The following is a 13,124-nucleotide window of genomic DNA, read 5'->3' as shown; positions in this document are numbered from 1 at the left end:
CATTGAGTTCCTAACTAAGTTGATGAGTTGAAGCTAGATTTACTCTGGTGAAGACCTCCATAGTCTGATTTGCATTAGCGGTAGAGCGTCTAAATCCGGGACGATTTTGAGATCATGTTTATTGTCGCTAAAGATGAGATCATAATCGTAGAGGCTACCAAAGAAAGGGCAACCATGACGCTAGAGGATTAAGGATATCATTCTTCAACTAAAAGCTACATGCTGATGATTTTCTTGATTAGATTGATGAAGTGGATAGATATTTCGAGTATGAGATGATCCCAGAAGATTAAAAAGTTAAATTAGTGGTTTACAAACTTAAAGGGAAAGCATCTGCATGATAGGGCAAAGTATTGATAAATCAATACCATCAAGGGAAGGATCCGGTTCGAACCTAGGCAAAGATGAAGAAATTATTGAGAGACCGCTTTCTACCTTCTAACTATAAACAATATCGGGTGTCTTCATAAGATTCTTTTATGTTAGCCAACATTGTCCGTCTAGCAAAGAAGGTTGAGAAAGAACTTGAGCAAAACAACAAACACTTTCGGAGATTTTTCACACTAGTTATGATTGTGGCAAAACTAAGAATCCTTAATTCATATATGAGAAAGGGTTTGGATTTGCGAAGAACAACAAAGAAAACTTTATCAATTGTGTCGAGCATAGAAAAAGAGGCATCTATGATAGATATTGCTAAGGAGAAGATTTCACATGTAACTGACTTATATTCTAAAACCGAGCAAATAGATACCGAAAAGTATTTAAATATTACAGATAAAATGCTCTAAAGTTAAGAAGAATCCAATTTATCTACATATCCAAGAAAAACTCATAACATAATGTATTAAAATGTAACTTTTAGATAAGGCTCTTTAATTAAGACTATTTACAAGCTGATGGTATTTATAGTCACTATTGGGTAAACAAGAGGGCAACAAAATATAACACCTACAATTTTGAAAAAAATTATCTATAATAAAGGTCCACAACATTGATGAAACTATAGGACGCTTAAGTGCAAATTCCCCAATTTTTTAAGGGACTTTTGAGGGTTGACGAATAAATGGGCCCAAAGCTCATTACAGCCACAGCCCAGATAAAGCCCAACAGAGGGGTCTTATCAACAATCCATCCAAACCGAAAAAATACTCGGGGAAGAAATAAAAAAAATTAAAAAAATGGAGACCCAGGAGGCCGCCGCCGGCGGAGGAGCAGAACCGTCGGCGGTTCTACGTCGAGATCGAAATACGGTCGCTACGAGCGGAGCATCAATCTCCCGCTGATAATTATCCGTGACGAGAGAGCGAGCCCTACTCCATCTTCACCTACCGCTACTTCGTCTACCTCTGGCCCCAGCTCACTTTCCTCGTACCCTCTCCGTCTCCTTCTCTATCTGCGGTTTCGTGATTCTGTTCTCTTTCTCTCTCTAGAATTAGGGTTGGGGGCTAGGGTTTTTTTTTTTTTGATTGCGGTCCTTGGATTTTGATTTTGATCAGGCGTTTCATAAGGGGAAGTGCGTGGGGACGGTGGTCTGCAAGATGGGGGAGCACCGGGGGGCTTTTCGAGGCTACATCGCCATGCTCGTCGTGATCAAACCCTACAGAGGCAAAGGAATTGGTAAGCATTGAACCGCGTGATCGATGAGCTTTTATTCTTCAATGAAGTTTTTTTATATTTTTTTGACGTTTCTGGCTAGATATAATCGGAAAAGAAGCAATTTTGCGTGAAAATTTAACAGTAGGCATTATTGATGGAGGTCTTTGTGCTGTTTCTATCTCGACTATTATATAAAGGAATGATTTTCTTGGGGCTCGATCTTTAGGCAATGTTCATGGAGGCATTGTTCGGGCTTTTTGATGAACAAGAGCTCTTTTTTTTTTTTGCCTCGACAATCTTTCACGTAGACAGTATTGATGGTGATAGAACTAACATGATAGCAAGTGAAGGTTTTTTTTTTTTTGGGGGACGGTTTTTTTATGTTTTAGAACAAAGAATCGTGAAAGGCAACTTCTTTTTATGTATGTTTAGCTTGTATGTAACCACCAGACTGAAAACGAGAAAGACGCACCTTTAGAAAGTAATATATAGCCTTGTTTAGAGACCACACGCGCGCGCACAAAACATGTAAAAACAAGAAGAAATGGAGTAAGAAACACAGAGGAATTAAAGGTTGTAGGGCAAAGAAGAGTGGAAGTAACATCTAGATTTTTAGTTGCATTGTGTGCTATGTTATCTACTTGAAATAAAGATCAATAAACATAAAATGTTTTGAAATCCTGAAAATTAAGAAAGAATACAAAATATTTAACTATGGAGAAAGAAATATGAAATATCCATGCCATGCAGACTAATGATAATAGTTCTGATGATACGAATACCAATGAAGCGAAAATAAGTAGTGAACAAAACCAGCAGCCATGTCACTATAATCTGCACTTAATACATATGCACTATATATATAACTGCCTAACCAAACATGTTGCATATGAGCTGTGATACTGTAACAATTGGTCATTTGCCGTGATACTCCAATAGGTAGAGAACTTCTCATACGTTTTTGTGGTTGCAATCTAAACAACGAATATAAAATGTAAAAGATATATTTCCTTGAGTTGTATGAATAATCATTGAATCTCAATCGGTTGCTCCACTTCACTACCAACTCCTACCTGATTGAAATTTTGCACAACTGGAGCATTGGTGTACAAGCGAGCTTCTTTCTGCAGCGCAAGAGGAACATTGTCTGCACATCCATAACCTATATTTCCACAAGTAGCATTGCCTAGCCAAAAAGATGCAAAATGAGTTTTTTTTTTGGTCCATATGTATATATTCCAAAAAGTGACTCACAGTGTGTGCAAAAAGTCTCCTGTTTCTCTCCCCCCACACACTCGAAATCAAGGTACGCAGATGAGAGTCAAACTTCTTCTTTTTATCACCTTTCAAAACAGTGTCTCCACTGCATCCACAACTCGAGCATATCGTGAGGAAAGTTTGATATATTGAACTTAAAAACACACATAATTCCATGGTGATTGAACAAAATAACATTTTATAAAGAGATGTGTTTTTGATTCATCCACTTTTCTACACAGCACACGGAGAGGATATATATCAATTCCACTCAATCAACAATCTACACGGAGAGGATATATATCAATTCCACTCAATCAACAATCTATCTTTAGCATTCAACTTTCCCATAAGAACTAAGCAGCATAACATTCCAACTTTTAGAGGGGCAATAGCAATTCAAATATCAGAAAATGGGCTCCTCATGCCTCCTTCAATTAAAAAAAAAAGATAATAAGATTTTGTAGAGAACATCCCATTAGCATTCCACCTTCATTTTCTATTATCTGAATTAGAATTTATATTCGCCCCATGAAGTAATTCTATCAACTCCAAAGTCCAAATATTGAAATACTAAGGTTTTGGAATACTAAGGGTCCAGTGAGCTGTCTGTTAAAATGAATATTCCATTTCCAAGTATCCCCAACATGAAGCATTTGAGAAGAGGCAGAAATATTTAAAATGAATGGAGCAATTCTTAAAAAGTAATTTGGTTATCAACAGCATTAGCTACTAGAAAGTTATAAGAAAATGTAAGAATTCTTCGAGTTCTGTTTTATCAACTATCTACTTTTGCAAGCTTAGTTGATACACAATAGTGAATGCTATGTTAGTAAGTTGTGACTGGAGGATAGCAAAATCGATGTTCAGTTGACAGCCATTGTATGCCTTTCTTGTCAAAGGCTAACAATACCGAGGGTGTATCGCAGCTTTTGAAAAACTAGTTTTTAAGGAACAAACAAATTACTATTCTGCCATTGCAGCTTTTGATAAATTTTATTATTTAAGCCGAAAGCCACCAAAGGCTAACATGGCTTAAAAGCTTGTAAAAATAAGCCTCCCCAAACACCCTCACATTCTCATTCATTTGCTCCTAGTTCCTATCAGGGAACTCTTCCAACATTGTACTTTATCTAACTATGTTTTCTATCAGGATTCCACTTGAAAGTTGCATTACCTACCTGATAGTCTCTGTAAAATCACCTTGGATCAGTGGCGTAGCCAGGAATTTTGTTTGCCCTGGGCAAAAATTCTTCAAAGCAAAAAAAAATAAACAAACTAGAGTGCTTTGATTAGATATTGATAAAAAAGACAAAGTTGTATCATACACGTTCAAAATATGAGATACACCAAAAGTATCTATCTAAGTCGAGCTCTACGAGTATCTCGTGAATCAAACTCCTCTACTATTTCTTCTGTGTCGAGGCTGGAAGTAATTTCTTTTTCAATATAAAGTATCATGTTATTAGCAAGCAATTCATCACCCATCTTGTTGCGCAATGATGTTTTTATGAGTTTCATTGCTGAAAATGCTCTTTCCGTGCTTGCAGTCGAAACAGGAAGAGTCAACACGAGCCGAATCAACCTATCAATAAGAGGATACCTTCTGGATTTTCCTTTACTTACCAACTTTTGACATAATCCTGAGAGTGTAGTAATATTTTGAAAATCAGGATCACACCGCATATCATGCTCATAATGTTGCAATTGATGCCTCAGCTGATAATTAATCTCCATTTCACTGAAATCTTGGGGATAATATTTCTTCGCAAGCATGCAAAGGTCATCAACTTTAAATGATTTGAAAGAATCTGTTGGATCCAAAGCAGAGCTAAGACTTAGAAGTTCTACTGCTCTATCGGAGAATCTTTCACTTAACTCCATCACTTGTGTGTTAACAACTTCATATAATATATCAAAGCGATAATGATGCTCCATTGTAATTTCATCACTCTGCTGACAAGAACGACCTGTGCCCTTCACATAACGAGAACTCATATCGGGTATATCAATTTCATGTTTCATACAAAAGGATACTACAGACTGTAGAAAATTTTGCCATTTGTCATCACCTTTCAACTCACAGAGAAGAGTTTTTGTGATAGATATAGAATCCATACCAGTTAAAATATCTTGATCTTTTCTTTGCAGTGATTGACAAAGTACTTCTGTTACTCCCATTATTTCAACCATTAAGTGTAAGGTAAAAACAAAGTCAAATGAACCCATTGTAGTAAACCCACCACTAGCTTCTGCACGGATTTTTCTATTCAACCCATCTGCCTTTATAATACCAAGAACTTTCCACACGGGTTTATACAAACCAAGCAAACTACAAGCAGAAGAATAGTGTGAGCCCCAACGAGTAGAAGCAGGAAGTTGTAAGCGGTGGGCAAAGCAATGAACATAGTATGCATATGGACATTCTTGCAAAAATAAACTTTTTAGCCCACTCCATGCACCTCGCATATTGCTAGCCCCATCATAACCTTGTCCTCTTATGTTTTGTACAAGCAATCCATTACGATCAAGTATAAGCGAACACATCTTTTTGAGAGTTTGTGCGGTAGTGTCTTCAACTCCTATTACATCAAAAAACCTCTCTCTGATAAAACCATCTGCATCAACAAATCTTAAGACGATAGCCATTTGCTCACAATTGGATTCATCTCGAGATTCATCAACTAAAATACAAAACTTAAAATCACCAATTTCTTCACAAATCTTTTTCCTCACCAAGTCGCCCATAATTTCCATAATCTGATTTTGAACCATCGGTGATGTATAACTAGCATTCCCGGGAGCATTTTCTAAGATAACCTCTGCAACTTGCACATTAAGAGTGGCACTATATTTGAGCAATTCAATAAAGTTTCCACGATTTGCTGAATCAAGAGATTCGTCATGCCCTCGAAGAGCACATCCTTGACATGCTAGCCAACGAATAGCATTAATCGTAGTGACAACACGCAAGCGATTTTTCTTTATTTCAGCTTCATTTTGTAAGGTCAAATGTTTCTTAATGTTTTGAGATGGCTTTTTCAAAGCATGTATTGATCCCGTTTCTCCTTCATGCACTCGAAAATGACTATCTTTTCCTCCAGCTCTCTTCCAACTATTAAATCCTTTCGAAGTCCAAGCTTCTTGTTTATGTTGTTGGGAGGAATTGCTCTCAAAAAGAAAACAAGGAAAACAATAGGCACGGTCGGTTGTTTCAGAATATTCTAACCAAGCATAGGTCTTGAACCAATCATATCGAAAGCTACGCCCGTCTTCATTTCTTGGATATTCTCGGAGGTTTGGTTGGCATGGCCCTATTGCTATGTAACGACGTCGAACCTCATCTTGTTCTTTATATGGATATTTCCATATTGCTTGACGTAGTCCGGGATCATAAGATACGGTATCCTTGACCTTTTGAATTTTAGGAGGATGTTGCTCTTCCTCTTTATCATCAACCGTTGGCTCTGTAGACGGTGCCTCGCTTGAGGCTCCAATAATGTCTTTTTTGGAATAAAATGAAAATAAAGTTTTCATTCCCTTTCCAGACATTTTAGCTTCAAAATTTAATAGATTGTGATTAGGATATTAAAAAATTGCATGCATTTAGAAGCACATTAAAAAATTGCAGGTACTGTTAACTTTCAATACTTGTTAGATACAAGATGGGATAGAGATCATAGAGTGGCATCTCGCAGCAATTTGCATAAAATCCACAAAATGTTTGTATAGTATGTATTATACAATAATACAAACATTTACAATTTAAAAAATATCAAACACAACACCTTACAAGATATTAGATTTGAATAAGGGCAATACACTTCAAAAATTGGTTCAATTTTCTATCTTCCAAACATATTGAGACTTTTCCTAGTGTAAATTTATGAATATTAATTGTTGTCGGTAAATTTCAGGCAGCAATTTAAGGTTAAATCATATGAAATCAGTTCCAATGCAAAGATAAATAAAGAGACAAATTTCAGCAATATGCGTGCAGCTATGTAACATACTACATACAAACACAAACTCAAACTAAAAGTCTAAAATAACAAACATAAATCAAAGAACAAACATGGTTTGTCTCTAACCTTGTTTGGCGGCTTGCTCTGGGACTGGGAGGGCGAGGACGACGTCGGATACTCCGATACTGTGAGGATTTTGTTGTCGGGGACCGGGGGGCGGTCGTCGACTCGTCGGAGTCTCGGAGTCGGACTGTCGGAGAGCTTTGGGATTTGCCGATTTGGTCGGGGACTCGTTAGTCGTTACTCAGGGCAATCGTCGAAGCCCTAGCTTTTTTTGGCCAGCCCCTTTTCTATTCTCCAGTCGCTTCGAAGTTCGTAATATTGGGGGAGTCGCCGAGTCGGGGTCCTTGGGGAGAAATAAAAGCGGTGGGGCTGTGATAGTGATACGTGGCCAAAAAATTATATATATAAAAAAAAAATTCATTTTCTTGCCCTGGGCAGCTGCCCAGGGCAAGTTCAACGTAGCTACGCCTCTGCCTTGGATCCGTATGGAATTGAATCCTCTTGTTGCAACCAAGGGATTATGCTTCCCCAGTAATGTAGTAGTTGGAAACGAGCCCTTAGCATCATTTTCACTTAATCACAGTTTAAGATAGGATTTCAAAAATTGTATGCTACGGTGAACATGCAAGGATAGACAAGAGCCTACCTTAAATTTATTACTACCTGGAAAAGGATATCTTGCAAAAGTTGACAACCTATTCTTGCAAGTGGAAAATGGAAGGCAAGTGAATACAGGGAAGGAAAGTGGGGGAAAAAGACTAAGAAACTTACCTCTTCACTTTCAGCACTCTGGAGTCAATTAGTTTTCCTGCTATACATGCCCATGCCCAGAAGTGAGAGTTAAGAGTTCATCCTGCGGTAGATCCGCAAGTATGTAATATATTGGAGGTGGGCTTGCAATAGTAAACCAGGAACTATGTCTGATGCTTTAGCATATTTAGGTTTGGGGCAGAGAAAATTTTCCTTCTTCAGATGGATTTAGGTGGGGATGGGGCTAGGCTTCAAATCTTGAATTCATCATCCTCCAACTCTTTATAATTCACCTTGATTGACTGAGCTTCTCTAAAAGTCACTTAAACCTAGAAACAATTACCCTAAATTATATTGTAAGTACAAGTCAAATGATCCAGTTTTCACAGTGGAGCTGATTAACTGTTTATCTTGTTTATGCATGAGTTTTTGCATTCAATCCCTATTCATATTAAAGGTAAACTTGAATCAGTTTCACTTGTAAACACTAGCTAGCTTTTTTGTCGGTTATGCAGGAAAATTTTATGTTCTAGACGGTGTTAAACTATATTCTGTAGTTCTGTGTATCACAGCCAGACCCGTTTCCGTTTAATTTATTGTGAACCTTTTTCAATACTTGCATGTTCTATAGCTTATGTATACTGTCGTGTTGCAGCAACGGAGCTGGTTACTAGATCTATTCAGGTAATGAGGGAATCCGGCTGTGAGGAGGTATGTTGCTAATACAGATTGATTACATGTTTTTTGATCGCTAATAAATTTTTAAGTAAAAGGATAACTTCATGCTATTTATAGGAGTATCTGGTACCTGATTGTTAATGTTGTTTTTTTTTAACTTTTAGCCAAAGTCTGACTTTGGATTTCACTTGCAACATCTATTCATGTGCATAAAGAAGATGTTCCAGGTTTGATACCTATCTTAAGCTGGTGGACTATATATTTCTTTTGCTCAGTTGGGCTTTGTTACCTCCATTAGTGAACCAAATAACTGAAGAAAAATATGACTATGCAAAACAATCAAGAGAACGCCTTGTACTTTTTCTTACAATTTGACAAATAATCACAAGGAATGAGCGAAGAAGTAAATATGCGCATTATTATACTATTTACTATGTATATATACTTTTCTCTCAGATTGTTGTTGAGAAATTCATACTGCAGTGCTAGTTAAACCTTAGTGTCTAGCTCTGATATTGATGGTCCTTTCTGATATAGGCCAAATCTATCGGATACTCAGTTCGAGCTACTCAGATGTCATTTGAGGCTAAAGCAAGTAAATATTTTGCTAATTGGTTCCTTATATGAAACTGAAACATCAAATCTTCAGTGTAATATTCTATGGAACGTGTTGTCAGTGCAAAACATTATCTGTTAAGTTGCCAAATTTGATCAGGTGATGCTGGTCATATATGAGGCCTATCTAATTATGAATTCCTTGCCAAAGGCTAAAAATTCTCAACATCAGAAATAATTCTCAATAGCCAAAACTCTCAAACCGGTAAAAGCTTAATGTAGGACATTGGAAGTGTTAATCCTCAATAACATCTCATAGCTCGCTGGCATTTATTGGAAAAAGCATGAATGATGACAATCTTTGTGGCTCACTCTGAGAGGAATGTTTACGCTAACATGGTGAACACTGTTTATTTCCTTTTGCAGGTGGCATTGGAAGCAGAAGTTACAAACAAGGGAGCTCTTGCCCTCTATGGTCGACTAGGGTTTATACGAGCAAAGAGGCTGTTCCGCTACTATTTGAATGGAGTGGACGCTTTCCGCCTTAAGTTGTTGTTTCCTCATCGTGACCCATCCATGCTTAGGGCTTCAACCGGATATAACAGTCATGTTCATCCTTCGCAGCATTCACAAGAATTTCCTCAGAGTAATACGGACTTCAAAGTCCGAGGTACAAGTATTAATGAGTAGGTCAAGGATCGTCGAGAATTTTCAAGTAAGAAAGAGGTGTTGTATTGATTGCAATGCATGTTGTTGACACTTGGTTCCTTCCAAGTATCAACATGGGTTGCAAGCTTGTATCAATCTCTTGTTTCACGAGAGTTCTATCGCGATGCGACATTTTATAATTTATATATACAAGTAGCTCCTTGACAGGATTTTCTGTATCCTTTTCATACTTGAAACTTCTGATGGCTCTTAAACTATGTTATGATTGAGCGGTTATTTTTAGCAGTGGACTCAGGCTATCAAGTGGCATAATTGAGGCATGGAAATTGAGAATCAGAAGGGAAAGAAGGACCTCGGTTGATACCGAAACACCCGATATCTGCAGTTCACTCATGGAGAGGTCATTTTTTTCAGTTTAAGAGTTTTTAAGATATTTGTCCCTTCAAATTTTCGTATTATTTGAATTAGCGTCCCAAATCATTAAAGTGCTATCTAGTCCCCTAATTCATGTCGGATTAATCACTGAAATTTCCGTATTATTTGATTTTCTGCCTTGGAATTTTGTATTGTCTTCTTGCATAGAGAAGCTTGAGTAGCTTGTGAGCAGAGAAGATTGTTACAGCACAGGGTCCTCACTTATTCACAATTTCATAAATTTGAGAAGGGAGACGTTGGAAAATGGACAGAAGTAAAAAAGATTTGGGTTTGGGTTTTTACTGGGTTTGAGTTTAGAATTTGGATACAGAATAGAATAGGATAGCACTGTTTATGATTATTAACCAATTGTTTTTTTTAGTGGATGCAGAATAGAATAGGATAGCACTGTTTTTTTAAGTGGATACATGTCGGGTATTGAAAAAAGAGAGTTCTTGTCTCCAAATTTGAACCAGTTCAGTTAGAATATAAATTGTAGAAAATCGGGCAACTTTAGCCCACGAGAAATTGGCCTCTTTATTAGATTTACACCGATATATGGGGAAAATTTGGCCAAAAATGATATTCAATAAATTTTTACAAAAACTGTATCGGCTATGGCCTAACCCAAGATATCAGCGATAAATTGATAAAATCAGGCGATTTTTAAAACGCTGAAAAGAGCATGTCCTCACACAATCATCACTTTTTATATTAATGTAAAAATTTGTTCTGACTTGATTTAACCATGCTGTTGCCATGCTTTGCATCGTTAAAGTTATTTTGTTGACTTGGTTTAAAAAGATAACACATAATTCATTGAGACTTTTGCCTTTAAATTAGCAACTGAGAAGTTGGAGGTTAACCAGAGGTATTGCCAAGTTCGACAAAATTGGCAGCTAAGAAAAAAAAGGAAATTTATTGTAAGAGAGTATCCATACTTAAATCAATAGCATCAATTCCTTCATATTTCCATGTGTTACTCATATTTCCTTTGAGCCTATAGACTTAGATAGAATCTAGTTGTTCTTGTTGTTATCGCTGATCCTCTAAGCCTATAGATTTAGATTTAGAGATCACGTCATCTTCACGTTGCACTTTCGATAATAATTTAATTTTTCAAACAAACACTGTATTTCACTTGCGTGCTAACATGGATGTAAAAATTATTTGCAAAAAAAGTAACTTACATATTTTAAATTCACTTTCAAATTGCCAAACACCCCCTAAATCCTATATGACAATTTTCTCACATATCACTTTCATAACCACTTGCATACGAACACCCCCTCAGTCGGTTGGGTTATTTGGGTTTCAAATGTTTCAAAAATCAAAACTGAAGTTTTTCAAAAACCAAACCAAACCGCTGAAATTCAGCCGGTTCAGATCAGTTTTAATCGGCTCGCATCGTGCTCACACCTACAATTAGGACTAGTTATACTGCAAAAGGTCCAAAATTGTTGAACCATTACTTAAAGACTTTGTCGGATAATATTAACAAAGAAACCCACGGGGCAAAAAACAGTCATATATGATATAGCATCTGGTGTGCTTACAATTTAAGGTTTGCACTCAACTGATAAGAGCTGAAGAAGCCAATAAGCCGCAAGAATTTTCTAACAAATCGCTACATCCATGTATCTATCTATATCTATATATACAAACTTGTTACTGAACTTAGACTTTTGGGTTTCCTGAGCTTTTGTAACTGGAACTCTCTTCCTACATACTTTAAAAAACTCAGAAACTCGATTGAGATTTCAGATTCAGTTTTTATACATCATTCCTCTGTTTCCTGTGCAATTTCAGAGGCCAATGTAAACTGAACCTGAAATAAAACTGAAAATTGCACCGGGCATCACAAGACTCTTGTATCTGAATGACATTAGAAATTGAAGAAAAACATGGCTCAAAATTAAGTAACAAGAGGCAAATCATAAATAGGGCAATATCTGAAACAAATTAGCCAAGTGATCCAATATCTCTAGTCCTCATGTAACTCATAAATTGTCCAGGCAACTCTGCTAGAAGCGATTGAATGACTGTTACTCCATCACCATCACCTGCAAGAAAAGAAAGGAAATTGTAACCTTTACCCAACATTTTAAAGGTCATGAATCATGATAAAACACATATGAAGAAAACAGAAATGGTGACCAAACGGATGCATGAGATGTTGAACTGTCGATCAACGCACATAATGATATATGGTCCAAGAAACCATCCAACATAACCTTCGTAAGTTGAGAATAGCTTTGCTACCATGGATGAAATTCGGGAGAAAAAAGATGTCAATAAAAGGATGTAATTGCGGACGTTTTAGCCGAACGGATCACTATATTCTTTAGTGGATAAAGCTACCAGGTAATTGGTTAGCTTTGCAATCATCAATTAGGCATAACGCTTAACTGTGTGTAGTCCCGCTCTTATGTGATCAATGAACTCTCGTCTGCAGACTTTATAATCTATGATCTATACAGCACACAAACAAAATAATAATCTGATCAATTTGCATGTAGGTGCGCATAAAACTCCACATTCTCATTGATACTACAAACTTACACTTTCGGCAAAGGTTAGGAGTAAAACATTGGGCTTACGCGGCTTACGCCGAAGTAATCCAATATGGTTCCCAAAATAAAATTTACATCCAGAAGCATGCAAATCCATTTGGTTCTCCATCACTTAATAAATGAATGAAAAATTAGAGATGGACAAAGTTTTTAATCCATCAAAACTAATGTCACCCAGTTTGAAGAACTTCAAATTACTTCATAAAAGATACTTGATAACATGGAAAAAAATAGACATAATCGTCAAAGGGTGGTTCCAAGTGTAAGCAATATTATGATATGTAGGATACTTAGAAAAAATTGGTGTCTCTGGGACACAACTCAGCTCCCATCTGACATTTATGTACCTATTGTTTACCAAAAATAGTATATGTATAAATTGGACATGTTATACTCCATAGGTAAAAGTTTTTGTTTTTGTTTTTTGGGAGATTTTACTGAAATTAGATTATTTTCTAAATAAATATTAACAAAGATATGTATTTACATCAGTCATATATACAAATCAGAAGAAACATACAAATCAGAAGAAACATACACATACATTTGTATTCTCATATCTGGATCTTGTTGTGTCCAACAGCCTATGTCCATGTCGAAG

General features: G+C 36.6%; 2 protein-coding genes across 5 annotated transcripts in view; one reads left to right on the top strand and one right to left on the bottom strand.

The window, feature by feature from the left end:
- Nucleotides 1,304-10,040, top strand: LOC109823631 (N-alpha-acetyltransferase MAK3). The gene is made up of 5 exons (XM_020389916.1): nucleotides 1,304-1,401; nucleotides 1,500-1,620; nucleotides 8,290-8,345; nucleotides 8,477-8,539; nucleotides 9,294-10,040. The coding sequence occupies exons 2-5, from the start codon at nucleotides 1,542-1,544 to the stop codon at nucleotides 9,555-9,557; spliced, it is 462 nt and encodes a 153-aa protein (XP_020245505.1). The 5' UTR covers nucleotides 1,304-1,401; nucleotides 1,500-1,541; the 3' UTR covers nucleotides 9,558-10,040.
- The window catches only part of LOC109824142 (protein BONZAI 2-like), a 17,303-nt gene continuing 15,641 nt past the window's right edge, over nucleotides 11,463-13,124 (bottom strand). For all 4 annotated transcript variants that reach the window (XM_020390669.1, XM_020390670.1, XM_020390671.1 and 1 more), the window contains one exon: nucleotides 11,463-12,013. In XM_020390669.1, the coding sequence (XP_020246258.1) occupies nucleotides 11,913-12,013 (101 nt within the window). In that variant the 3' untranslated portion in view covers nucleotides 11,463-11,912. The remainder of the gene's footprint in view (nucleotides 12,014-13,124) is intronic.

The sequence above is a fragment of the Asparagus officinalis genome, chromosome 9 (genome assembly GCF_001876935.1).
Source record: "Asparagus officinalis chromosome 9, Aspof.V1, whole genome shotgun sequence".
NCBI lineage: Eukaryota > Viridiplantae > Streptophyta > Magnoliopsida > Asparagales > Asparagaceae > Asparagus > Asparagus officinalis.
Note: the sequence above shows the minus strand (reverse complement) of the source record. Positions and strands in the feature narration are given on the sequence as shown.

Excerpts from the sequence above, each read along its gene's own strand:
- LOC109823631 (XM_020389916.1), top strand. The coding sequence starts at position 1,542 with ATGGGGGAGCACCGGGGGGCTTTTCGAGGCTACATCGCCATGCTCGTC. Across the intron at positions 8,346-8,476 it reads GGGAATCCGGCTGTGAGGAG|CCAAAGTCTGACTTTGGATT; the intron begins GTATGTTGCTAA and ends TTTAACTTTTAG. Across the intron at positions 8,540-9,293 it reads GCATAAAGAAGATGTTCCAG|GTGGCATTGGAAGCAGAAGT; the intron begins GTTTGATACCTA and ends TTCCTTTTGCAG.